Genomic DNA, 25,974 nt, shown 5'->3' on the forward strand with positions numbered 1-25,974 from the left:
CTAATTCAACATCCAGCTTGTAATCCGAAATATCTGTACAGATATTGCATGTTACTGTAGCTTTCAGCTCGTGATCGGAATGAATATCGTCTTCATCATTGGCGGCTGAGGGTTTGGCGATACGGAACAATGCCAAAAAGCAAAAACCACAGCCCTCAAGATTCACATCTGGTCTCCCGCGATGGTACTGGCTGAGCGATCTGAAGCTTGTCTGCGCAGAGCGAACGGGATGCGGAACTTTCTTCAATCTATGACCGTAGATGGGCGATGATAACCTCAACGACTCTTTTGAAGAGATATGAATTTGTCGAAGAGGTCAAGGAGAGGTCAAATTTCAAATATATGAAGTCCTGTAAGTGGCGTTAGAGAATGTGGTTATGGATCAGTATGATCCAATCATAGGGAAGGAATTGAACATTTCTGGATTGGTTTCTGTCTTCTTTGCCCCCGCGATGGAGATCCGACACTAAGCCTATGCCCCACACGACCGCCATCTTACATGTCCTCTTATAGTCCAAAGTACCCATATGGTACTTGTGGCCCGCTGCCATCGGACATACAAACCCTGTACCCCATACGCGTGTGATCCAGGTTAACGGCGGCATTTGCAAATAGTCAGATCTACTTTACGTTATGCCAAGAGTAAATATTTACGAGAATTCCCACAGGAGAGAAGTCGGTTTCGTACGTCGTTTCAATTAAAAGCGGGATCTGCTTTTCTAGAATACCGAAAGTGACCGATGTCCCATGCTATCCTGAACCTCATCCATATTGAGCGATATTGTCTCCTTCTCTTATTCCAAGAGAACGAGAGCAGATCAGCGCTACGCTCGCTATGCAAGTATCAGTTGTATTCTCCTGTAGCCACTGTGCATAACATGCTACTGAAGGCAATACTGTGAAGTAACAATTACTCACCAAAATGATCTTGGGGCAAAAATGGCACTTATTTCGAAAGCCCCGGTGAATTGGAACTAAATGCCAAGACTTTTAGTTTCCAGGAGTGCCTTTTCCTTTCTATGTGATCGACGAAAATCACTCCGGGATGTGCGCATTTTACGGCAACTTTTCTCTTTGTTCATCCTTCGATTATAGTCCGTCGTCTCGCCCCGCCCCATACTCACTCAACCTCTCTCATCGAACTGAATCAGCTCAGTTACCGCAGCCAGTAATCCCCCACACATGACGTTACGATAGGAGCAGCCCTTGTTATAAGGGGATAACTTGTATCTCGGAGTGGGATCAAAGAGAAATTCGAAATCATTTCATTTCGAAGTCGAGCACTCACCGTACAATACCGTATAGAATGATTCTCACGATAAAGGAGAATTCGAAAATGATTTACCTGAATCCGATAATACCTATCTCTATCCGGGGTACTGACGACCCTCCAATGGGCTGACGGGGTGCTATGTGGGGTGAGACTGATCCGCATTCGAAATAAAACTTACGAGAAGCTTTCCCCTATCCGCTAATTTCGATTCCAGCTCTTCTCTCCCACCAAATCTACTTACGAGAAAACAAACATATTCGAAATTATTGTATGCCAAGAAATCCACTTTTTGCACCTGGACCACGAACCTATCGGAAGAAGTAGGAAACGTCGATGTTGGTGAGACAGGATATACGATTCTGACGAGTGGGGGAACAAGATATTCGAAATCATGTCCATACGGGGCTTGAAGCTATGAAAGAAAGGTATATAAAGAGGATATTGGAGATCCAAGGGGCAACTTTCTTTCCCCCTCACCAACACTTTTTCTAACATATCCTGTGTCGAATTCCCCTTCCCCCCACAAGACGTGTCTCCCTTTCAACATGTCTAACAATATCACCACTTTGCCTACACTCGAGAGATCACAGTCCGACACTTCAGAATGGACCACAGACGCTGAGAAGGGTGCTGTAAAGCACATTGATCACTCCAACGTTGACGTTCCACAAACCATCTCCGAAGATGATGAAGGACCAAATGTCGGTATGGCGGCTTATGAGCAATCCAAGTCGTTGGGCGAGATCGTAAGTACGATACCAGCTGTGACTGGGTTATTGTGCCATCTTCGCTGATGTATGACACCCGCTCTTAGACCCCGGAACAGAACAAACGTATCCGAATGAGAATCGATTTCCTTTTACTTCCATTGTTCCTTCTCACCCAGACCTTGCAATATCTTGACAAAACAGCATTGAATTACGCCAAAGTATTCGGTATGGAGAAGGCCATGGGAATGAGTGGCAATCAGTATTCTCTTGGAGCAGCCATCTTTTACATGTAAGAACAGTCTTCCGTGCTTTTTTTGATAGTTCACATGCTGATGAGTGCGTGGTATGCAGTGGATATATGATCGCTCAACCAGGTTGGTCTTATCTGCTTGGGCGATGGCACGCCGGTCGTGTACTGGGTTTTTCAGCTTTCATTTGGGGTTTCACGGTCCTTGTTATGGTTTGGTCGAAAAACTTCACACATGTCATGGTCACTAGATTCTTCTTGGGTGTATTCGAAGCTGCCGTCACTCCAGGTTTATCTTTAATGACCGGATGGTGGTACAAGCGTGATGAGATTCCATTGAGGCAAACTATCTGGTATTCAGCTGTTGGATGGGGTGGTATGATCGGTTCTTTGATGGCTGCAGGTATTTCCAAGGTATGTGGTATATACGCCCAGGAGGAATTCAGCTGACACGATCGTATCATAGATGGATGACCACCCTACTCCTCGATGGAAGTTGATCTTCTACGTTCTGGGTTCAGTCACTATGGCTTTGGGTATCGCCCTTTACTTCTGTCTTGCAGATGGACCCAGTACCGCCAAATGGATCAAGAAAGAAGATCGACCAGCTGCAGTAGCTCGAGTCGCTCAATCAGGTGTTGGATTAAAGACCACCAACTTCAACTGGACACACGGTTTCCAAGCCCTGAAAGATCCTAAGACGTAAGTTTCCTCTTCACATTGATCACAATCTGATCCACGCAGTGGCTGATGGTGTTGGGTTGTGGTTCTGCAGCTGGTTCCTTTCCATCGCTATGTTCGGTTCATCCGTGCCCAATGGTGTACTTACCAACTTTTCCGGAACCATCATTAAGGGATTAGGATATTCAACTTTCAACGCCGCGTTACTTGATTGTGCTGGAAGATCCCTTCAAGTCATCTCACTTCTCATCGCAGGATTGGTCGCGACTCGATGGGCCAACACCAGATTATTGATGATGACCGTTGGTAACTTGACCTGTGTTATGGGAACTGCCATGATGAGTTTCTTACCTTTTACCAAACATTACACATGGGCAAGACTCATTGGATTCTGGTTGGTCAAGTGAGTAGAACCGTCAATCCTGGCAGTGATACCGAGGAGTGACTTGAATCTGACCTAAGTTTGAACGAATTGTAGCACACAATCAATCGGTTTCACCATTGGTCTTGTCATGGTCTCATCAAACATCGGTGCTTACTCCAAGAGAGTGGTTACATCTTCTTGTATCTTTGTAGCTTATTGTGTCGGCAACATCGGTAAGTCTTAAGTAGCACTTGTTGATGAGTTTCATTTTCGCTGATTTTGTGTGTTATGAATTTGTAGTTGGTCCTTTGACAGCTTTAGACAGCGAAGCACCAAGATATCAAACCGCTGCCTACTGTATGATGGCTGGATATATCCTTAAAACAATCTGTCATGGTTGTCTTTGGGTCTACGTGAGTGCTCTACCGTCGTATACATTCGGATGGGATGATATGTCTCACCGCTATTGAATACTGACGCGGTACTGGATACAGATGTGGAGATCCAACAAGACTCGAGATAAGAAATACGGTCCTGCCGATCCTGTCTTATCTGCCGATAACGGTATGAAAGGTATGAGTGAGAATGAAAATATCCATTTCAGGTGAGTCTCGTCACATTCGATATATGAATGATGAACACACATGAACTATGCTGATTCAGCTGTAATCTGGCAGATACGTTTTGTAAGAGGTCAAGAAAGTTAAACCAACATAAAGAATACTGGACCGTGCGAAATGTACAGTACCTATTAGGTCTAATACCGAATCGCTTGTTTCCTTTTTTGGAGATATATTTTATGAGGCTGAGATTGATTTGATGTTCGACAAGTACTTTGTGTTTATAGGTCGAATATGTATACAATTATGTATGGGATGTGTTGATTTTACAGTACGCAAAGACGTCGTATGAAATGAGGTATTGACAGGACATAGCCCCCGACCCTTGTCCTGTCATAGCCCCCGACCCTTGAGGTGAAAAAGCCCACGTTGTCCCGGGAATTGCATCAACTCTCGAAAGAAGACCGTAAGCAGGAGGTAATGATTTCCATCTTGATGGTCGAGATTCAAGAATTTCCATCAAGCAAGACACAGCAGAATACCAAGCAGGTCATGAATTGGCCCCAGACATATGCCGAGCGCAGGTCAATTAAGCTTTTGTTTCCCCCCGGACCGAGACAAAGTTGCAGTCTTTGGTAATACTGAGAAAGAGAGCCAAGAGAGGTTTCAGCGTCATTCAAGAGGTTTCCCTGAATTAATGGAGGTCATTGGAATTTCAAAAGGTCAATAAAAGGTCAACTTTGCAAAAACTACTGTGCATTTAAATCCAAAAGAAAAAAACATTTCATTGTACGACGTACAGTAACACAGCATTTGGATCTGGAAATCATTTATATACACTCATTTGTTAGCGGAAAAGACATTGGTCCGATCATCTGGACTGTCACTCCCATCAAATCAGTATCATACCAGTCAATTATCATCGCCACTCTGAACATCTTACAGATTCACTCACAGACAGATATAACCCTCAATATAGATCACCAGAAATGCACGCTAGATCTACTCTCATCGCTCTTGCAGCTTCCACATCATACGCAGTTGCGTGAGTGTACTAACTCCTTGTTCAAAGGACGACAATTTACAGAGGCATGATGTAATGCTAACTGAATAATGTGATTTGCTTTGTCTTCAGTCTGTCAACGTGAGTTTTTACCGAATCCACTGCTCGACTGCATCAAACCTGCTGATCCATGGACATATATAGAGGTTGTACCACTCAACTTGCATCTCTCGCTCTGGGTGATTTGGGATCATGTCTTCAACTTACTAGTTTACTTCCGGTTCTGAGCGGCAGCGTGAGTGATCCTGTTTTGCCTTGTCCTACCACCTCTACATCAAAAGACTTTTGTAGTGGACAAAGTAACTAATCCCTTCCTTTCATGATATAGAGTAATAGCTCCGTCATTTCAACAGTAAACACCTATCTCACATCACTTTGTTCGTCATCGACTCCAACATGCGCCAATGGTACTTTGACTTCAGCTCAATCATCAGTCCAATCTGCCTGTGCATCAGATTTCTCTGAAGGTGGTACAAGCGCAGTGGAGATCCAAGGATTGATTGGATTATTAGGTCATTATGATCAGATTTACGATGCTGGTTGTTCAAAGAATGCTACGTGAGTTAAGACTGAGACGATACATGCGTCGGACTTCGAGCTGATCATTATATCAACAGGACAAACGATTACTGTATTGTCGATGCATTGAATACCGTCTCAAATGCTACTGGTCAAACTATCTCGTTGAGCTATATCACCTCTATCCTCTCGGGAGACAGTACAGTTCTGAGCGGATTAGAAACTGTTTATAACTCTGGTTCACTTTGTACCGGATGTGTTTCAGGGTGAGTGATCCCTGCCCTCATCGACTTGTTTCTCGAATATGATCATCGACTGACTTGCCTTTTGTCGCTTTGGGTAGTATCTATTACGAAGCTTTACAAGCTAATTCATCGATTGCTTCAACCTCTTTCGGACAAGGTTTAACATCTAAATGTGGTTCATCCTTTGGTAGTAAGCTGATCTTTATCTCTCGTTCGGCTCATATTATTCGATTAGCGTGTTGACTAAAATGAATCAACGTGGAATAGCTATTGCACCTAACTCGACCACGTCTTCCGATACCACCGCAGCATCATCGTCTGCTGCATCTAGCGGATCTTCTTCGACCGGTGAAATGACTGTACCCCTAGCCACTTTCGGAATGGCAGGAGCTGTGATAGCTGCTCTTGCCGTAGGTGCTGCTTCCGTACTTTAGATCTACAATATCGGCTACAAAACATACACAGGATCGGGATGATAGAAGAACGGATCTCTGGATTGGTCGATTGACCAGGTGCTGAATTGAATACGAAGATACAGGAGAGCAAAGGAATAAAATGGAACGGACAATTGTTAGTTGAGTATTATTAGAATTTCACGATTATATGTATTGCGTACCAAGGCTTGAAACTTGACATTCAAATTAATAGTGATGAGGAAGTGATTAACGGAATCAGGAAGAAGGTTCTTCAGAATTCGCAACAAAGAAAATTCACTGGTATGGAATAGGTATTCATCTACTTCGACATTCCTTTGTTCTGCCCATGCGAACCAAAGGAGTGCGCACCAATCTAAGGATTCTGAATATCTCACATTTTACCTTTTCTCATCATTCTGAACTGTAGCAACATATCATATCATATCATATTAGATCTCATCATCATGACTTGGTTGAGATCCTTTAAAATGTACCCCTTACCATTATACTAATCCCATAGCATCACTAACAAGTTTCCTTTGATCTCAAAAGGGGTTTAACACAAAAGTGTTCAAAGATCTCAATGGTGATTGGGAAACGATTGTAAAACCGACGAGTTCCTTGCTGGAATCCCCAAATTCTCTCTCTCTCTCTGTTTGCTCTAGATTCAGATCCGTATATTCGTAGGTTTCCGTAGCAGTCGTTATTCATTATTCAGTCATCCAAGCCTTTCTTTAATACAAGACACTCATTTCAATCTTGAACCCAACGAACCGATAAAGATTTTGCAGAAACCCTCCCAATTTTGCTCTCATTCAGCTCTAGGTGATAAAGGAAAGATATACATCCTACCATTCGACTGTACAATATACCCCCGCCCTCTTCTTCCAGCTCTCCGCACAACGGTCTCTATCGGACTTCATTCCTGATATCAGACGTGCCAAATTATAGAGACACTGCAGAGCAAAAGTAACTTGAGCCACGGAGATAGAGGTTTCTCCCCTTGTCGGTCTGAGCTATCCTGTCAAAATGACGTTCAAGCTTGAGCCGAGTAAGTCAACAATCATCAATTCCAAATCTCAAGCTGATTATAGTCCCCAGTCGAAATAGTAGCGATTTGTTTTGCTTCAATCGCTGTTATACTAATTCTCATCTATGCTTTACATCGGTTAATCAAATTATATAATCGAAATTCATCTTCCTCAGCTTCTATCACACCTATCCACGACCCTCATCAACATAATCATAATGATCATAACAACAATCTGATACGTGAAATTCATCATAATCATAACAATCCATACATGAACTATCCTTATACTCCTTCTTCAAATGAATCTTCAACTGGGACTGGAGTTGGATCTGGACCTGGAGGAAATCGACGTGAAACGCCAACTCCGATCCAATCATCACCTTCAACAGGACATACAACACTAGTTACACCTTCAACGGCAGGAAGTCAGAGCCATAAACACAAATTGAAGAAAAGTGCTTTATCTCCTTGGTTGAATAAAGAAGATCGTTCCCAAATCAAATCGGAAAAACACGCTCAAGACCAAAAGGGAAAAGGAAAGGGAAAACCAGACGAATTAGTGGTAGTTACTTATGAAGATGGATTAAGGAAATTAGGTATAAATCCATTCGATAATAGGACCGAACCTGATTACGAATATGATCATGATGTGAATACGTCGGCTGGCAATTATCAGTATCATTACGAGAGCAGAGTGATGCCAATATTGACGACTACAGGAAGAGGCGGAGGAGGAGACGGAGGAGGAATGGGAGGGAATGGTAGTCGACCAGATATGATGGAAAGATCGTCCTCGAGAAGGACGTACGATACTATAGCTGGAAGAGGTCATGGTGCAGGTAGAAGAGGTTATACCAATACGATGGGTACAATGGGCTCGAATCTGTTACCTAGTTATTATATCGAGACTCATGCCGGAGATGACTGACTGATCGAGGATATACGATTGCGAAAGCATTTAGAATGATATGGACTATTGGGTTGATGATTATGCATTTTGTCCTTTGTGTTTATGTTACATGATTGATATTTAACGATTATGATGATTCTAGTGAGTTTGCCATGGTATCAGCTCAGATACGTACAGAACGATCATGGTTGAGTCATTCTGAACACAACGAAGATATCGATGATAAAAACAGTCGTTACCTCACCTAAGAGAGTCTCCCTCTTACCACCTCCAGCAGCTCCCAAGCTTTTTTCCAGTTCTGTTCGTTTCTGTTCCTCTTTCCTGGATTTTGCAGGTCCTAAAATATACCTGTCCATAAGGGAATATTCGAAATATGCACCTATCCCAACCAATCCTCCAAAAATCAATTTCTGATTCGGTGAAAGTGCTGCATGGAATCCCGATCGGATCAGCGTCTCACCCGAGGCATTAGAAGGATTCATTGATGATAGTTCTGACTGATATTGATTGTAGAACACTGACCCCTCCAAGCTGAAGCGAATGCTCGCCTGTTCAACATTTCTCCTATAGTCTGATTTTGCTGAGGTCCAGGTTGTGATCCAGTCGCATATCGTCTGATGTACTTTGATCTACTGGGACCTGGACCTGAACCTGAACCTGCGAGCGGAGAGGTGGAGAATCTAGATATGGATCGTAAGGACATACGAGTAGTGGGTAGAATGCAAGGTCGAAAAGCGATGAGTAATTTGTATACAGCACGATTAGAGAACGAATGATCGTGATTATTTCTGATGCGGCTCGGTTCGGTTAAAGAAAAGACGAGATTTCGGGCGTTGAGATTATTACTCTACGAGTATTATTAAATTGTTTAGAATGAACGCATCAAACATTCTTATCGTTATCTCCGCCATTCATAATCGTTCACATTCTCTAAAATACTCGGAGTCATCGAATCCAACCAAATACTAATACTGTTTGAATGCATACGTAGATCTCTACATGTTCACTTACATCCGATGTCGACTCCGAACCGCCCCTCTTCAGGTAGATGAAGGAGATGTAGCTGATTGATCAGTGCTTTTATTTCTACTTCTGAAAGGTCTAGTCCATATAGTATCCATGAAAAGGTATTCCACCCCACACCAAATTGCACTAATCACGATTAATCCTGTCTTCTGATATAGTGTGAGACCTAATATACCAGATATGCGTCAGTGATCTGTTCTCGATGCGGAACAAATATGTGAAGATGGTTTTCGTCGTAGACCCACCAAATAAACGATCATCACGAACTCACTTTTCCAAGCTTTCTTATATTCTCTTTGCCTCATCAAGGCCATCATATCGACAGTGCTAGTTGCACCAGGTCGGTTGGATGCATATGCTTGAACGTATTTTGCGGTGTGGAATGAAATTTGTTTTCTTGGTGTTCCGGGTAAGAAGGCGATTCCCTTCGTTGAATTAAGGATTCGATTGTAGATCATTCTTTCTGCATCTACTTACAGCAAGATCCTCGTAGTAGAGATGATAATACCATGGATATGGTCTTAAAAACGACAGTCTAACCTTTTATATGCATGACCTTGCACTCTCATTGTGATATCTATCGGTGAAGCCGAATCATGCTATGTTTCCAAATCGGGATCACCGAAAATGGCATGCATCATTATTCGAACTCGTTATTGATCTACTGTATCATCACGAAACTAAATAACTAGATAACTGTGGTATATTTTCAATCAAACATATTCACACATCTAAAAGGATCCTTTCACCGATCTTTTGCCATATATGTCCCTAATTGTAATCGAATGAAAAGGTAAAAAGTATATACAAGAAAACTATGCTAAAACAATATATTCAGATCACCCCTTTACTTCTCCCTTTTCTCTTTCACATGATTCTGCAGGGTGAGATTTCTTGTCATCTGGGTATCGCTACACTTTTCGATTAAAGTATCACACATGAACCACAACATCCTTTATCCACATGATCATCTTTTTCGGATCTTCCACCTACACCACCAGTATTTGATTTTCCAGGTGTACCCACTGCTTGGGGTGGACCGGATTCCTAGAAAGGGGTATCAGATGAAGCCCATGGGAATCGGCCAGCGCAGGATCGAGGTAAGAAATGCACATACTTTTTGGTATCTTCTAATGGCTCTAACAACGGCAATGAAAGCCTCATCCACGTTGACTCTTTGTTTGGCAGAAGTTTCGATGCATTGTGCATTGAACCGTTTAGCAAGATCTCGACCCTCTGTAAAGGATAGCCTCAGTAAATCTCCTCGCACTCATCTTTTTTCAACTCACCGTGAGGTTGAACCTGTCTTTCATACTCCAAATCGCACTTATTGGCAACAACTACTACAGGGAAGTAATCTTTGTCCTTCACCTAATTAAGGGCCACGTAAGCTACTTGGGATTGCCGTGAACGTATCAGCAGCTTACCCTCAGAATTTGTTGGTGGAAAGTCGATACCTCCTCAAAAGAACTCCTTGAGGTTATGGAGTAAACCAAAAGGAAACCCTCCCCTATTTTATGCAATTTGCCAATATCGTCAGCTGTCTTAGACTTGTAAGTAGTAAGCTGAATGTCGAGCAGAACTTACCGGTCCGCATGTATTGTTCTCTCATTGCTCCATATTCTTCCTGACCAGCTGTATCGAGCACATCCAGTAAAGCTACCTCCTCATCAATTATGCATTGCTTTCTATATGAGTCCTCTATGGGAATAGCATAATAAATGAGCTTTAGTTGACATGATCGGAGTCGGATGAGTCCGGCAGCTCACCAATGGTTGGATCGTACCTAAGTTCCGTTAGATACACATCAGCACGATCCTCCTATTTAGCACGACGCCACGGCACCCGAGCAGACTTACTCGTCAACGAACTGTAAAAGCGAGCGTGATAAGTCAGCGAACAATTCATCTACAATTCATTCGAATGGCAAGCTTACATGTGATTGGATAAACTGTATGGTCAATGCTGATTTACCAACACCTATTGACAGGACATCGTATCATGTCAGCTTTAATCCAATCAGAGGGTCGTGCGCACAGCCTCCGAATTGACGACACTCTAGGCGATATAGAGGATGTAGGATATCAGTGACCTCCCGTCCATCTATGAGTCACCCTCACTTCACAGCTCGTATTCACTTTGGCGGTAATGAAGATATCCAGCATCAAGCCCTCCCCACAAAGGACTTGTCTCATGCACAGACCCTACAATCCAAAGCAAGGAGCAGAATATGTACTCACCACCACCGCCAACAACAACGAGCTTATACTCGCGTAAGAATTGAGCCTATACGTAGTACAATCACGTCAGTCTTTGTCTATGTTCATTTGGATGTGAGACGCGTCGACTCACCTTGGACATTATGAAATGATCAAGATGGCTGAAGGATAGACAGGGAGGGAGTTGATGGTCCTGGGTTTTGGATTGGGGCTATTTAATCTCGGAGTCGAGCAGAAAGTGAAGGGTGATCTGCAGCCGTTTTCTTTCGCTGGAGAAGGGAAGATCGAGTTGCAAAGAAATGGGAAAAGATCAAAGACCGCGAGTTTGATGAGTGAGTGAAATGATTCCAAGTTGACAATTGATGTAATTTAATGTTGAATTGGGTGGAAGTGATTCATCATGCCGTGTTACCGTGGGATTTCTTTGTCCTTTTTTGTCTCCGCGTCCTTGTTGAGATTAAAAGGGGTAACTTGAATAAGATATCATGATGATACCCCCCGCTTGTTTCACGTGGTCATTCAGGTACAATCGACACCTTTTCCCGGAGTTACGAGAGTAGCCAGTGGACATGTGGCAAAACCATGAAGATGCCGGGCGGTGGAGGCGGATGATGAGGTCCCGGCGCGCAGAGTTCCGAGAATAAAATATGTACACAAACTTTGGGATCACATGATTGTAAATCTATGCTTGTACCAGGAGAATAGTCGGAGTAAAGTAAAAGATTGGTAGATTGGTAGATTGATAGATTACCAGATTATGAGTGGGGGATAACAATCCGATCATACTCCGAAACGACTAAATCATCAATACGAGTAACATTTGTAGCATTGGAGAATGGTATATAAACCATGTACATCCTGTAATTGGAATATGTCGATCCTCTTCATGAAAATATATTTGCATATTCCTATCTCCCAAAAAACGTTCCTATCAACTATAATCCCAACTTGACAATAATAGATAAATACACAACATGACATCAAAGTTTAACGTTCTTCTCTTAGGTGCTGGACCTATCAACTTTGGTAAGTCATTTCAAGTCATACCTACCTAGGAACGTAGACTTACTTACTATCTTGATTATAGGTACGACCGAAGGCCCGTGGAATCATGTTCGTACAGCTCTTATACTCTGTTCAATTCACTTGATTTGGTCATAGGTCATAGCTAATCAACATCATTACTGTTATATAGTCAAAGAGACTAGAGCAGTGAGCAATCCTCATCTTTCTCACCTTGATCAAAGGTCACACTTGGACGAAGCTGAAATCCCTTCATAGGCATTTAGGTCAAAGACTTAACGTAGTCGGCTTGATAGACATGAACAAGGAAAGAGCCGAATCTGTCTTGACTATTAAGAGAGCCGATGCCAGTGTCAAGGCTGGCTATGAGAACACCAAAGTATTCACAAGTCTGAAAGAAGCCGGTGAAGCACTCAAGGGGGATGAAGTACCTCAGTGAGTAATTAATACACATGACAATCTGATCTGACCTACTACTACAAAGGCGTCTGCTGACTGTTTGCTTTTTGTACTTTCGTCATATCTTGTACTTACTTATCGTCAATCCGCTCTGGCCATCGAATTGATCACTCGATATTATGAACATTTCTATGTCCCCCTCGTTAATCACCTCCCTGATAGCCTAGCAATCATTGGCTTCCAACCTACTTCCCGAGGTTCAACCAAACCTGATCACGACAACGAATTAGAGCTCATCCGACTTTTCCCAAAAGTGGGCTTATTCGTTGAGAAACCTCTTAGTGATATAAGTGATTTTAAGGACGTAGAAGAAGTCGGTAGAAGGTTGAAAGAGAATGGTAATGTAACAAGTGTAGGATACATGTTAAGATACCTTAAGGGTAGGTCATATTAGTCACCCCATGTCATTGTATTCAGAGCTTATAAAGGTACTTCAACAATGTAGCTGCTCAAGAGATTAAGTAAGTTTCCGTCTACTGACTGGCAACAAGATTAAAGTGTCTCAAGCTGACCCATATTCCTTCTGACAGGAAAATCATTGACGAGAACAAGTTGACGGTCATGCATACCCAAGCTTCATACTTGTTCGCATAGTCAGTTAATCTTCAACCTTTTCACCTTCAATCGAAGTATACTAACTGAGATGTTTCACTTCGTAGTGATTTTGCAGCAAAAGATTTCTATGGATATTGGAGTAAAGCTCGTGAACCTGGACGTGAGTGATTGTTACAATCTGTAATCAGACATGGTGCCAGGACTCAACGTATTGATTCGATTTATGGTGGATGCCACAGCTATCGTAACTCAAGCGACACACATCTGTAAGCTCATTTTCTCAACTCCACTGACCGATACTGCTGTTCCTCTTCACAAACTTGTGACGTGCTTGACTGACAGTGTTGACGATTCTGATCCTCAAATAGGTGATTTGACCCGATATCTCACTCCACCTGTACTTCTGGACTCTGTTCACACAAACACAGTCGAACATACCGATCCAGCTGGAAACCTTTCCATCTTGAGATTTGATGAAAAGGGATTAGTCAAGCCTGAAGATAGAATTCCGAGGGTTACAAGTTCTACGTGGAGATATGAAAATGGCGCAACAGGTAGTTTACTACATGCTGTCGTTCTTCATGGTACATTTGATCCTCCATTCATCCCACCCATGTCCATGTCAGCAACCAATCTGAAATAGATTGGAGCTTTTGTGAAGGCGATAATTGTTGGCCAAGCTGATTCATGTTCTACAGAGGGAGACTACGACTGTGAGTTGATGATCCTTGCGGACGGGTGGAAGTTTAGATTGGTCGATCCATATGGTATTTCGCCAAGATTGTACATTAGAAAACCTGGTACAACCGAAGAAGGTGAGTTGCATGTCCCCTAATTGCCAAACCCGATACCTTTCATCTAATGATATAAGCTAACGAAATATGGTGATATTTCATTTACAGTCCGAACAATATTCACTGATGTGAGCAATTCTTCTCCTATGATGAGACAGTTTGACAAGTTCAAGAAAGCTGATCGAAGTTTTCATATCTATAGGACGACTGCTATCTATCAGAAATAGAAGCTATCATAGATGTAATTGATGGAAAATCTGACAACTCGGTCATCTTGTCGCCATATGAAGACTCAATCAAGACCTATGAATTCGTAAGTATCCCTTTGCATTCATACTTGAAGTCAGCTAACTTGTATGTCGTATCACAGACTTGGGCAATCAGACTAGCCGGTGAAAGAGCTTTCCAAGCCAGAGGGGGTGTAAACATTAAGAAATAGGGCTGCTAGAATATGTATGTATCGGAAATAGCAGCATCGGCAGATTAGCGTACGAGAAAGCGATGTATCGTGATCGCATGGATAGGTTGAGATTTGAACAACAAATTTGTAATATTTCCTAATGCATTCGTGCTTCTAATATATAAGTTACCCCGAGAACAGACATGAAACTTCAAAGTCCCTTTGATTCCACTTTGCAATTCGGTCTAACCTGTATTGATACCTTTCAGTCGAGTCCTTTTACTCGGCATTCCAACCTGCTGAATTTTGAATCAATTGATAGAAGAATTTAGTAGCATTTAAATGACCTTCAAGACTGATTCGCTGTTTGACCAGACATTGTCAGTTGTATTCTAGAAATCATGGACGGAGCCGGGCAGCTTACCTCGTCGACTGTGTGTTGATTGAGATTCTCAGTGATCAAAGCGGGGGTGAACCTGTAAAGATCAGTTGTATGTCTCCAGAACCATCTAGTATCGGTGTTGGCTATTGCGAAAATAAAGTATCAGTGTCCCTACTGTCTCAGGATGGAGAAGGCATGATTCCGGCTCACCGAACATCCCAGAAGGGGAAACGATTGTATTATCACCAAAGACAGCTTTCGCTGTTCCACCAAGTAGTGCGAATGATTTACTTTCTGATGAGGTTATAGGTGCAGGTTCTAATCCCCATCCGTTGGGCACGGTTAATGTGATGTGAGAACTAGATTTCTTCTGCGAAGTGGAATCAGATTCAGATCCAGATTCAGATACGGATTCGAAAGCTGAAATGGTATATCCTAATTTTTTGGCAAGTGGTTTAAGGATTTTGGACACGTGTGAAAGTGTTTCATTGACTGAAGATGTGAATGATATTCTGTAATTGACAGTTGCTAAGAGCGTTCGTCACATATTAGCACAATTCTCCTGTGCCTCGACAAGTATTTCCTTGATGAAACTCACCATCGACAACTTCAGGTAAAGCGTTGACTTTTACTCCACCAGATATCAGATCGATAGCTTGTGTGGTAGCCAAGAAACTGTTCAAAACTCTATCACTGCCAGCCAATTTCTTGGCTAGAGAATCCCATTTACGAGGATCTTTCAGTTCGCGTTTGATTGATTTGGGGAATTCCGGGGCGTAATCGGCTAAACAATTGAGTGACTTGAGAGTAGGTGTTTTTGGTGATAAAGTAGGTTTGAATGGATGTGCTTCTAATTCAGCAAGAAGAAGAGAAGTGATTCCGACTACAAACGGAAAACAAACAAAAACAATCATCAGTATCCCAGACTAGACTAAGGTGAAGGTCGGTATGTATGGAGAGAACTTACTAGCTGTATGAGGTGGAGGTACACTTGAATGACCACCTAACGTATCGACTTTGACATTCACGTTCACAGAACCTTTTTCTGCCATACCGAAGCTTGCTACTGTAGAACCATATTCATTTGATATACCCGTAAATCCTTCATCGACGACAAACGATATTCCATTATCGCCATACCGTTCATAGAGGACTTCTGATAACTTTCCTGCACCTCTAAACCCTCCAATCTAATCGTCATATTAGCTTAATTTTTTTTGCAACGAAGACGAAAGCTAACTTACCTCTTCATCGAATCCATTGGCTATGATTATAGTTCTATCAGGCTTGAAACCTTCTGTAATCAATCTTTCTACAGCGCCATAAATACCCAACAAGGTGTTCTTGCAATCACTGACACCTCTTCCCCAAATCCAAGTTCCTGGAGTGTTCGGAGTAGCATCATGTGTGACTGTACCATTAAAAGGTGGATATGTCCATTGATCAAGTGTAGCAGGAAGTACAGGTACTGTGTCTGTATGTGCCATTAATAATATCGGTTTCAACTTTTTATTGGTTCCTTCCCATGTGAAAAGATGTCCATGTACATTAACAGTTTCATGCTTGATTTCAGTGAATAATTTGGTATATTCAACCTCCATAAAGTGGGCGAATTCGAAATGTTTATCGAACTTCGGATCAGATGCGTTGGAAGGTAGATCATCGTATGATTCAGTATTGATTTGAACTGCTTTTTGTAATCGTTTTGTAGCTAATTCAGCGTATATCTTATCGTTGACTATATCCCAATCTTTGCCGATATTGAGTGTCGGAGGTTGGACAGGACATCTAGCACTGTCTTTGGCTAAAAGTTCAACTTCTGTATACGGCTTGATGGAACTGAAAGAGAGAGGGGAGATGAAAGAGTAGTATAGGATTACAAGAGAGAGGGGAATCAAGTGTTTGAAGGTGATTCGACGTTTGTGTTTCAAAGGTTGAGCAGAAGGGCTTCCGTCATGCGGAGGAACCACAAGCGGAAGCTGTTCGTGTTTCTCGGAAAAGGACATGTTGATGTACTTCTCGGTGAGGATTGAGCTATAGACTGGAAAGAGAGGAGGGAGATTTATGATTTATGGATGGGAAAAACCCACAATCTCTTTCTCTCTTTCTCCTTCTCTTTATCATGCGACGGTTAAAAGCAATATACGGAGATGACCGCCAATGCAAAATAGATAAATTCATTCGGCTGGACCGACAACGATCAGCCCCAGTCGCGTCATTCGTGCTCATTGAATGACCTGTATCATAGCATGACTCTAACGATACCATGAGAGCATGAGGGATGCTACCATCAGGATACAGCTTGATGGCATGTCTTATGATGGAATTCACAGTATGACCCATTCTTCACCACACTCAGCAGAGATATTTCGGAGAATGATTTTACCGGATTCGGCTAAACACCTCGGAGATGAACACGTGCTAACAAGCGGATCTTGGAGATACATGAGATGCACCGGAAAAGACCGATGAGAGTGCACCATGCAATTACAATGGAGATGCGATAAGTAGATCTGACTTGATCGATAGATGTTTTTGTTTCATTCACTCTTGACGATAACCAATCTTTGAAGCATTGGCGATCAGATTTGATCGAGCGCAAAGATGATATCGGAGAAAGAGGCTCAGAAGCCTTTATTGGCGATTTATCATGACGATCACAAATGTTCAAATGATCAAGAGGAATCCACTCCAACTCCTACATCAAGATGCGTGAATTCTAGGCAGAAATCCATCGCTCGGTTTTTTGTTCTCTTTGTGTTGTATATGTGCTACGCCCTATGGAATTCCAAGGGAACTGCAACTGCCCCGTCTCTAAACGAAAATACAAAGTACGGAGATGATAGTGATGTTGGAGCGTACTTTAGAGGTATCGCTGCTAAAGGAATGAAATTCGCCCTTCCTTTCCCTAACAGGCATCACAAACATAAACATAATCATCATCACCATGATCATCACCCTCACCATCCTCATCATCGTCCTCATGGACATATCTCTCCCAAGGACGCTGAGAAGATATTCCTTTCTGTTCCAAACAACGATAGTGTAGCAGCGTGAGTCATCCGAACAGCTTAGATTTGTTCAAATACTGATAACTTGTGAACGGATGGTATAGCGCGTCCGAGAGATACACTGCACACCCTCATCGGGCTGGATCAGGCTACGATCTCTATTCGGCACTCACGTTGAAGAATGAATGGGAAAGGGAATTAGGTTTACGGGTTTCTGGTGCGGATGAATATATCTATGATGCCGGATCAACAAACTCTCAAAAGAGGATTAGAGGTGGAGTTGATAAATTAGGTGTATGGGTTGATACTGTAAGTCACAAGTGCTTTTTCTTAGCTCCCTTCGTTCCTCACTTCGGTTTGTGCTATAAATGAGAACTCATCTGATGATATCCCGAACAGTATTACCCAGTCTTGAATACGCCTGTTCATGCTTCTGTCACTCTTTTGACTGATCCACCATTCAAAGCTAAATTAAGAGAAGATATAGTTGATGGTGATCCGGATTCACAATTAAGAGATGAAGTTCCCGTCTTCCACGGATTATCAGCTAGTGGTGATATTAAAGCGAAATATGTTTATGCTGGTTATGGAAGAAAGAAGGATTTCGATCTCTTACAAGAGAAAGGTAAGCTTAAGCTTTCATCTTTTCTCCTTTGGAAGTGTACTTCGATTCTTCAGCAGCTAACTGATTGTGATTATAAGGTATCAACTTCAATGGTAAGATCGTCTTGACTAAATATGGAGGTTCCTTCAGAGGTCTCAAAGTGAAAGGTACGTAAACTTATGGAATGCCTGAGAAATGAACGGGCTATTGTTGATGATAGGTTTGAATAGCCGCGCAAGAAGCTGGTGCAGCTGGTGTCATCATTTTTACTGATCCAGGGGATGATGGTGAGATCACCGAAGCGAATGGATATCAAGCATACCCTGAAGGCCCGGCCAGACAGGTGGGTCAATTTCCTATCTCTGGAACGACTTGTGGTGAACAGTAAAGCTGATAGATATCTATCAATAGCCAAGTAGTGTCCAGAGGGGTAGTGTCCAGTTTGTGAGTTCCCTGTCATTCTGCTTCTGTGAGGCGATAGACTGACTATTATTAACTTTGCCAGTTGTCCAAATACCCAGGTGATCCAAGTACCCCAGGGGAACCAGCATACAAGAACGCTACTCGTGTTGAAAGTGGTAGTCAACCTTCTATCCCTTCGTGAGCTTCTTCTCCCACTCACATCCAACGATGAATGTCAAGAATGTGAAGCTGATCAAAATGATTCAGTCTACCTATGTCATATGAAGATGTAATCCCTCTTCTCAAAGCTCTTGAAGGCAAAGGCATTCACGCTTCCGACCTCGGTGCTGATTTCGTTGGAGGGCTTGAATATCATGGCGTAGACTATTACATCGGTCCAAGTGAGGTCGACCTTCATTTGGTCAATGAAATGAACGATAGAATTCTACCAATCTGGAGTGAGTGATACATCTAACATCTATACTGCAAGTATACATCACTGACACAGGCTATATAGATACTATGGCTGTTATTCCTGGTCATATCGCAGATGAAGTCATCATTTTAGGTAATCACAGAGATGGTGAGCTTCCTACTCCCTTATTGCAGAGTAGTTTGGTCATAAGGAGAGCTGATCTATTATCTTGATTTATAGCATGGGTGCTTGGAGCTTCCGATCCCAGTTCAGGAACTGCATCGCAATATGAGGTAGTTCGAGGTCTTGGTGCTCTCCTTAAGAAAGGTTGGAAACCACTTCGGACTATAGTATTGACCAGTTGGGACGCAGAAGAATATGGTTTAGTTGGATCTGTCGAATGGGCCGAAGATTTCGGTGATTGGCTTGTGGATAATGGTATGCTCATACTTCATCAATCAATCAGATAAGGAAGAAAGCTGACTGTGCGATGATTTGCTGTAGCTGTCGCATATCTGAATTTGGATGGTTCAGCCTCGGGAACCAATTTCCATGCTTCAGCTTCTCCTGTACGTTTCTATCCCCTTACAATGAGCCTTTTTGCATCAGAATTCGTCGCAAGCAGGAGAACAGAGATCTTATCATGATTTGCTATCCCTAGTCACTCGCATTACTACTGAAAGCAGCTGCGGAAGAAATTAATTCTAGTTCTCAACCTGATAAATCAGTCTTCGATACCAGAGATTCCGCCGGTGATTGGGATGAACATAATGCTAAATCAGGTTTGATGGAAGAATACGAAAATTACTTAGCTGAAAAAGGATCTGGAATTGGTGCTCTTGGGTAAGTTTACATACTTTATAGAATGAGATTAGCTACTCGCTAGATATCAATGTTGACGACATAATTGATAGTTCGGGTTCCGATTATACGCCTTTCTTGCAACGATACGGAGTAAGCTCAACAACCTTCTCAGTCTTGTGCTATAGCTGATCTCTGTTAAAACAGATTGCATCTAGTGATCTGGGTTATGGAGGTATGTTTCCTCAAGCATCTCTGAATTTGGATCGCAATGATAACTCAGGATTCTCCGTGAATAGGTGGACCCAAAGATCCCGTATACCATTATCACTCAATTTACGATTCTCATACTTGGCAAGCTAAGCGAGTGATACTTCCCTTTTCTACTCATTACGGGATCAGCAAGTTGATGTTGTCGTGTGTAGATACGGAGATATTGGTTTCCACAGACATACAGATGCTGCCAAAGTCATTGGTCTATTGCGTGAGCTACCCTAAGTCGGTAACGGAAAGAAGATATTTAGCTAACGGCATCTACAGTGCTTCGACTTGCTGACACACTAATTCTACCTTTGAACACTACCCAATACGCTCGTGATTTAGGGTATTATCTTGAAAAGTGAGTTTCATTCGAAAAGCATATCATGTAGTAGAAATATGGGTTGGACTAGTTAGTACTTACCATATCGCTTTTTTGATTCAGAGTCGAAGTCATAGCCAATTCAACTTCCCTTCTCGATTCAATCAATTTCTCAACACTATCGAAATCCATCGAATCAATCCAAGAATCATCTATCAAGCTTGATACTGAACGTGTTGAGGTATTAGAGAAATTGAGGAAATTATTACCTAAACCTAAATCTGAGAAGAAACGTTCATTCATCTCCAGGCTTTTCAACAAGAAATGTTCTTCCCATAACCAAGAGGATCTCGATATTCAAATCCAAACTTGGGAATCTGCTGAAAGGACGGAATTGGAGCTTCCTCGATTACCTCATTTACCTATTCCCCGACTACCTTCTCCAGATAAGATCAAGGAAATCAAAAAGGTTTTAGGAGAAATAAGAGTGATCAATAAGAAATTACAAAAGTTCGAATACGGTTTCATATCAACAGATGGACTAAAAGTGAGTTTTTCCGGTAACATACCTCACTGATCTAACAGATCTTCCCCATTCACATGATTTTAATATCCATATTGACTGTTAAACGGATTGTAGGATCGAGAATGGTATAAACATAAAGTAACCGCACCAGGTTTATGGCTAGGATACGGTGCAACTACCTTCCCTGCTATAACTGAAGCTTTGACTATTGATCATTCGAGTGATTTGGCTCAAAAGGAAGTCGATCAATTGGCTGAAATGCTTAATACCGTTGCACAGAAATTGTCTGCGTAGGATGCAGTGCCGGAATGAAAGATGAATATCGCTCTGTAAATACAAGTTTCGTGCTTTTATATCATATTAGATAGAATGTGAATGTTAGCCGAAATGCAACCCTGTTGACATGGCTTACGACCTAACATCTACCGCCCGGTAAATGGATCGTTGCGAGACCTCATTCGCAATCGAGTGCCGCTGTTGGGCAACCCGCATGAAACGTTGAATCAAGTTACAATGATGATTCATTATTCGGAAATCCCCACTTTTCACTATGAACCTACTTGACCAAAACCGAAAATGAAGATGATCTACGCCTTCTTTCCCTTTTTCTTGTTCTTTTTGATTTCAGTTCCAGATGCTTCACCACCACTTGTGACGTCGCCACCTGAGAGCAACTCATCGCCTGAACTTGCGCCGGTGCCAGATTTCTTTTTGGACAACTTGGTCTGTCTATGCTTCAAGTGAGATGCGGGGATCCAATCTTCTTCGTAGGGTTTAACATTTGGATAAGAATTTTCACCTTGTTCAGCAGGTACGACAGCTTTAACTTTTTTACTACCGTCTGATGATCTCGATTTTGATTTTGATCCTTTTTTAGTTTGAGGAGCAAAGAAAGTTTGATATGCGGCATAAGCACCACCTAACAAAGCTGTTGAAAGTACCAAATATAAAAAGAGTAATCCGGGATCAAACCATGTTGCAGCTGGTTCAACGATTGATACGGTCTGGTTATAAGCTGTTACGTGATGAACGGAATCGCCTTCAGCCAAGTTGACCCATACTGTCAAACCGACTTCTTGGGGTTTGAACCTAATGACAGGTCGCGTCAGTAACCATACTATCAAATCTCAGAGGGGTTACAAGAAATAGAAAACAGGACTGCAGAATAGACAACACTTACTCGCTGTTGAACGAATATGGAGCACTGTAATTACTTCCAGCTACTAAAGGAACACCGTACTTCAGAGTCGAAGCGTTTCGTACCTGGAGAGAGAAGGATGGGTCAGAGTCATATCAGCCAGATATCCATGATGTACATGTCGGGTAGTCACGCGAGGTGGATATGTGGAAACTTACAGTAGCCCAATGATTGTTGATATCATGATAACTGGCAGAGGCAGAGACTAAAGTGTAATTTCTTGAACCTTGATTGACTAAATGAAGTAAAAGACCATTTTGTTCACCGTTCACGACGACTACGATCATACCACAGCAAGAAAATTAGAAGGGTTCAATGTCGCTGCTCTGCGTGGTATATATGGACTTACGACCGAAAGGGTTGGTTTCGGGGAATGAAGCAGTGACTGTAACGTCATCCTCGACAGCGTGAGAGAATATACCTATAAGATCTGTCAGCTGCGGTTCATTCAGTCTCTTCGTGGCAGCTCACCCATTTTGTATGTGTATGATCCGAGAGTATACAGAGAGTAATGAGATATAGATAGATTATTGTATAGGTTGATCATACATGATATTCCAGATACTCTGCAATGTTACATCCCTCTCTCTCTCCACACATGGGAATTACGCCAATATCCGGTCAGGCACGACTGTCACATTTACCACGAATATCTATATCGCCGACAATGTGGCATACGTCAAAGGCAGTATGATGTTCCGTTGGAAGGTTGTGTTTACCTCATTCAAATCAATAATCTTAAAAGTCCAAGCGTCATGATATATTCCTTTCAACATCTTGCTATTCATCCTTCTTCCCTTGTTCTTTCACAGTCACAAACATATAGTATAACCTTGTCATCACGGAGAGAAGAGAGAGAGAGAGAGATGGGAGAAAGAGATCACGATGAGTTATCTCAGAATCACTCGTCCCCTTTCACTCTGGGTGTAGCGTTACCTACTAGATCAGCCAGTGTAACTCTACTTCGTGAACAGGCTGGAGAATCAGCCTCGGCCCAAGCCTGTTCCTCGAGTTCAACTTCAACTTCGATCTCGAATATGGGACTGATGCGAAGGGATAGTCTGGAAGATACCAAATCGTTTGTGAGTCCGCATCATTCAACTTAATTTAACAATCTTATCACCGGTACTGATGCTTGGAAGTGTGTCCGGTCGTAACTGTAATGCAGTACGGCGTCCGACCTACTTCACCACCTGATTCCACGATACATAGAACAGCTTCATCATCACAAAGAGGCACTGCTGCTCAAAGAGTCAGGTCATCTTCACTCTTATCGTCGAATTCTTCAATCACCTCTCCATCAAGAACAGCAGTACCCTTACCTACTCCCAGAGGATTCTTGTCACCCAAAAAACCAAATTCAGCGATTAGATTAGAACGTAAATCTTCTTCTGTTTCAGATACCGATCTAAATACTAAAATCAAAAGTAAATCTAGATCTAACAACTTTCATTCCACCCTCCCTACGGAATATGAGAATCTGTCTACCAATCAACAAGATCAAGATCCAGATCAAGATCAATTTAACACAGAAATGATTGCAACAAATTCTATCTCACCCACATTCCAGGAAACAGAAACAGAAGCTGCATCTCCAACTTTTGCGTTATCGTCATCATTTTCATTGAGTGAACAGCAAAGCAAACCTCCAAATAATTGGGATAGATCAATAGGTAGATCAATCACTGAAATGTCAACACCGCCAAGAACGGCTATATCAGAATTGTCATCCGATGAATTAGTAAATAGAAATAGGGGTAGAGATATTGAAAAGGCGAATGGACATGGAACCAATGATGGAATGAGAGAGGCAAATGATTTTCGACTTTCGAAATCTGCAAAATCTTGGAGAACGAATCCGAATAATCATTCCAGGTCAAACAGTTCAAAGTTTTCTGACGGGAAACACAGAAGAAAGTACGAAACCCTCAACAGCAGCAATCCCCTAACGACATTCTTTTGGAGTGGTAGACTGATGACCGGAGGTGATAATTGGTGGTCGTTGATTGGAATTGTGGTTATTTTACTCGGTATATCAGGTGTGTGGCTGGGAACTACTGGTGCTTGGTTGTGGCAACATGGGAGAGAATATGGATTAGTAAAAGGCAGTGGCATAGTTATTACTATCATCTTTGTGTGAGTGACAACCATTCCACATCTTTTGATTACAATCATGAACGCTTGATGACATGGTGGCTAATGGCCTGACAGCTATCTTTTCGGTATCACAACGAGTTCATTGATAGCTTCAGCTTTTAGAGATCCAGGTAAGCTGGTCAATGTCGTGCCTTTTCTCCTCAGCTTATGAGAGTTTGTGCAGGCATAATACCTCGAGGTCTTGATCTAGATCCACCTGTATTTGACGATACAAACGAATGGGAAGCTTGGCCTAGAGATCTTACAATCAATGGTTCAAAGTGAGATATATCCCCCAACTCTCGACAACTAGGGTACCAGCTAACAAGTCTCACAGAATTTTAGTGAAATACTGCGATACTTGTAGGAGTTATAGACCACCTAGAAGTAGTCATTGTAGGCTGGTGAGTCAGCATTCCGGCAACCACTTTGTATCGAGGTGAGCTCACGATCGAATGTAGTGCGGAAATTGCGTAGATGGTATTGGTAAGCTCTCTGTCGTTGGTTTGCAAATCAAACATAGCTTAGGGGGAATGACATAGATCACCATTGTTCCTATCTACATCAATGCGTCGGAAAGAGAAACTATTTCTCATTTCTGGTTCTACTGGTCTCAGCTGTAAGCTATTTCACCTTCCATTCCCGGTCGTGCCAAAGTACCACTTCACGTGTCTCGCTGTTTCTCCGCGAGTTACCTTCGGAACATACTGCTGATGAGTGCATATTTGAAATAGACCATCTCTGACATCTATATCATAATCTTCTCGGCACTTCACTTCTCCCTACTATGCCATCACGACCATGTTTCTTTCGGAAAGGCGTTATCGGAATCACCGGGAGCAGCCGTCAGCTTCCTTTTAGGGGTATTGCTGACTGTGCCCATATTGTTTTTACTTTGGTACCATATACGAGTGAGCTGCGAAAGTTGCTGTGTCGAAACGCTATGCTGACAATATGTCTAGTTGTTGATATACAACTTAACGACTGTAGAACAGGTAAGCTACCAAATACACAACCTGAAATCGCTCTCATAGCTTATATAACAATGTACCATTAGATTCGAGCCAATACATCGAACAGCCTTTTTGCTAAAGCTCAACGACCTGATAATCCCTTTATGTCAAACAGTTTGTTCAGTAATATAATCTTGGCGTCGATTGGCAGACCCCAATTTCCAAGTTGGATAGATGCAAATGGATTTGAAGATGATGATAAGAGGGAAATCAATCCTGCTCTGAAGGATCTGAAATGGTCTAAGGAGAAGCTAAGTACGGGGATCTGAGCCATCCATCTGTCCGTCCGTTCGTTCAAAACAAAAACGTTGTATTTTAACTATATATATTATGGACCAATCTGGCGCTGAATACGAATACGAGGATAAGCATTCATGCATAACGGCTTTGACGGAAAGTAATCTTTACA

At 42.2% G+C, this 25,974-nt stretch overlaps 11 protein-coding genes and 1 non-coding gene across 12 annotated transcripts; 6 read left to right on the plus strand and 6 right to left on the minus strand.

Moving 5' to 3' along the window:
• Positions 1–145: 145 nt before the first annotated feature.
• IL334_003347 lies at positions 146–259 on the minus strand. The gene has a single exon (XR_009999588.1). It is a non-coding gene; the product is annotated as a 5S ribosomal RNA (ribosomal RNA).
• A 1,559-nt stretch (positions 260–1,818) lies between these two features.
• On the plus strand, positions 1,819–3,883 carry IL334_003348 (uncharacterized protein; the record flags this gene model as incomplete). Its single annotated transcript, XM_062935081.1, has 8 exons — positions 1,819–2,019; positions 2,088–2,272; positions 2,335–2,644; positions 2,697–2,932; positions 3,006–3,314; positions 3,390–3,508; positions 3,576–3,688; positions 3,770–3,883. The coding sequence occupies 8 exons, from the start codon at positions 1,819–1,821 to the stop codon at positions 3,881–3,883; spliced, it is 1,587 nt and encodes a 528-aa protein (XP_062791132.1).
• A 941-nt stretch (positions 3,884–4,824) lies between these two features.
• Positions 4,825–6,096, plus strand: IL334_003349 (uncharacterized protein; the record flags this gene model as incomplete). The annotated part of the gene is made up of 7 exons (XM_062935082.1): positions 4,825–4,880; positions 4,971–4,979; positions 5,043–5,133; positions 5,227–5,456; positions 5,516–5,683; positions 5,761–5,852; positions 5,930–6,096. The coding sequence occupies 7 exons, from the start codon at positions 4,825–4,827 to the stop codon at positions 6,094–6,096; spliced, it is 813 nt and encodes a 270-aa protein (XP_062791133.1).
• Positions 6,097–7,107: 1,011 nt separating this feature from the next.
• IL334_003350 (uncharacterized protein) lies at positions 7,108–8,039 on the plus strand (the record flags this gene model as incomplete). Its single annotated transcript, XM_062935083.1, has 2 exons — positions 7,108–7,129; positions 7,180–8,039. 2 exons carry the CDS (start codon positions 7,108–7,110, stop codon positions 8,037–8,039), a joined length of 882 nt encoding a protein of 293 aa, XP_062791134.1.
• Positions 8,040–8,203: 164 nt separating this feature from the next.
• On the minus strand, positions 8,204–8,724 carry IL334_003351 (uncharacterized protein; the record flags this gene model as incomplete). Its single annotated transcript, XM_062935084.1, has 2 exons — positions 8,204–8,448; positions 8,544–8,724. 2 exons carry the CDS (start codon positions 8,722–8,724, stop codon positions 8,204–8,206), a joined length of 426 nt encoding a protein of 141 aa, XP_062791135.1.
• A 337-nt stretch (positions 8,725–9,061) lies between these two features.
• On the minus strand, positions 9,062–9,505 carry IL334_003352 (uncharacterized protein; the record flags this gene model as incomplete). The annotated part of the gene is made up of 2 exons (XM_062935085.1): positions 9,062–9,213; positions 9,319–9,505. 2 exons carry the CDS (start codon positions 9,503–9,505, stop codon positions 9,062–9,064), a joined length of 339 nt encoding a protein of 112 aa, XP_062791136.1.
• Positions 9,506–9,971: 466 nt separating this feature from the next.
• IL334_003353 (Ras-like protein) lies at positions 9,972–11,408 on the minus strand (the record flags this gene model as incomplete). Its single annotated transcript, XM_062935086.1, has 10 exons — positions 9,972–10,094; positions 10,165–10,283; positions 10,337–10,418; positions 10,475–10,557; positions 10,635–10,748; positions 10,817–10,833; positions 10,907–10,917; positions 10,984–11,027; positions 11,288–11,333; positions 11,400–11,408. The coding sequence occupies 10 exons, from the start codon at positions 11,406–11,408 to the stop codon at positions 9,972–9,974; spliced, it is 648 nt and encodes a 215-aa protein (XP_062791137.1).
• An 832-nt stretch (positions 11,409–12,240) lies between these two features.
• IL334_003354 (uncharacterized protein) lies at positions 12,241–14,536 on the plus strand (the record flags this gene model as incomplete). The annotated part of the gene is made up of 14 exons (XM_062935087.1): positions 12,241–12,292; positions 12,354–12,379; positions 12,462–12,478; positions 12,548–12,724; positions 12,911–13,128; positions 13,194–13,209; positions 13,279–13,341; positions 13,408–13,463; positions 13,543–13,569; positions 13,672–13,887; positions 14,002–14,118; positions 14,206–14,225; positions 14,300–14,410; positions 14,468–14,536. The coding sequence occupies 14 exons, from the start codon at positions 12,241–12,243 to the stop codon at positions 14,534–14,536; spliced, it is 1,185 nt and encodes a 394-aa protein (XP_062791138.1).
• Positions 14,537–14,776: 240 nt separating this feature from the next.
• On the minus strand, positions 14,777–16,885 carry IL334_003355 (uncharacterized protein; the record flags this gene model as incomplete). The annotated part of the gene is made up of 6 exons (XM_062935088.1): positions 14,777–14,860; positions 14,922–15,022; positions 15,090–15,407; positions 15,478–15,762; positions 15,847–16,069; positions 16,124–16,885. The coding sequence occupies 6 exons, from the start codon at positions 16,883–16,885 to the stop codon at positions 14,777–14,779; spliced, it is 1,773 nt and encodes a 590-aa protein (XP_062791139.1).
• Positions 16,886–17,483: 598 nt separating this feature from the next.
• IL334_003356 (uncharacterized protein) lies at positions 17,484–21,512 on the plus strand (the record flags this gene model as incomplete). Its single annotated transcript, XM_062935089.1, has 19 exons — positions 17,484–17,932; positions 17,995–18,199; positions 18,290–18,515; positions 18,593–18,661; positions 18,725–18,837; positions 18,906–18,938; positions 19,000–19,094; positions 19,164–19,354; positions 19,414–19,479; positions 19,552–19,749; positions 19,816–19,880; positions 19,973–20,154; positions 20,226–20,265; positions 20,320–20,347; positions 20,412–20,475; positions 20,538–20,596; positions 20,653–20,731; positions 20,816–21,239; positions 21,333–21,512. 19 exons carry the CDS (start codon positions 17,484–17,486, stop codon positions 21,510–21,512), a joined length of 2,766 nt encoding a protein of 921 aa, XP_062791140.1.
• A 293-nt stretch (positions 21,513–21,805) lies between these two features.
• IL334_003357 (uncharacterized protein) lies at positions 21,806–22,891 on the minus strand (the record flags this gene model as incomplete). The annotated part of the gene is made up of 5 exons (XM_062935090.1): positions 21,806–22,307; positions 22,399–22,481; positions 22,575–22,693; positions 22,766–22,837; positions 22,888–22,891. The coding sequence occupies 5 exons, from the start codon at positions 22,889–22,891 to the stop codon at positions 21,806–21,808; spliced, it is 780 nt and encodes a 259-aa protein (XP_062791141.1).
• Positions 22,892–23,282: 391 nt separating this feature from the next.
• Positions 23,283–25,834, plus strand: IL334_003358 (uncharacterized protein; the record flags this gene model as incomplete). Its single annotated transcript, XM_062935091.1, has 10 exons — positions 23,283–23,498; positions 23,585–24,552; positions 24,628–24,683; positions 24,737–24,833; positions 24,890–24,956; positions 25,014–25,038; positions 25,095–25,171; positions 25,287–25,463; positions 25,515–25,547; positions 25,610–25,834. 10 exons carry the CDS (start codon positions 23,283–23,285, stop codon positions 25,832–25,834), a joined length of 1,941 nt encoding a protein of 646 aa, XP_062791142.1.
• Positions 25,835–25,974: the final 140 nt, after the last annotated feature.

Source organism: Kwoniella shivajii, chromosome 4, assembly GCF_035658355.1.
Source record: "Kwoniella shivajii chromosome 4, complete sequence".
NCBI classification, from domain to species: domain Eukaryota; kingdom Fungi; phylum Basidiomycota; class Tremellomycetes; order Tremellales; family Cryptococcaceae; genus Kwoniella; species Kwoniella shivajii.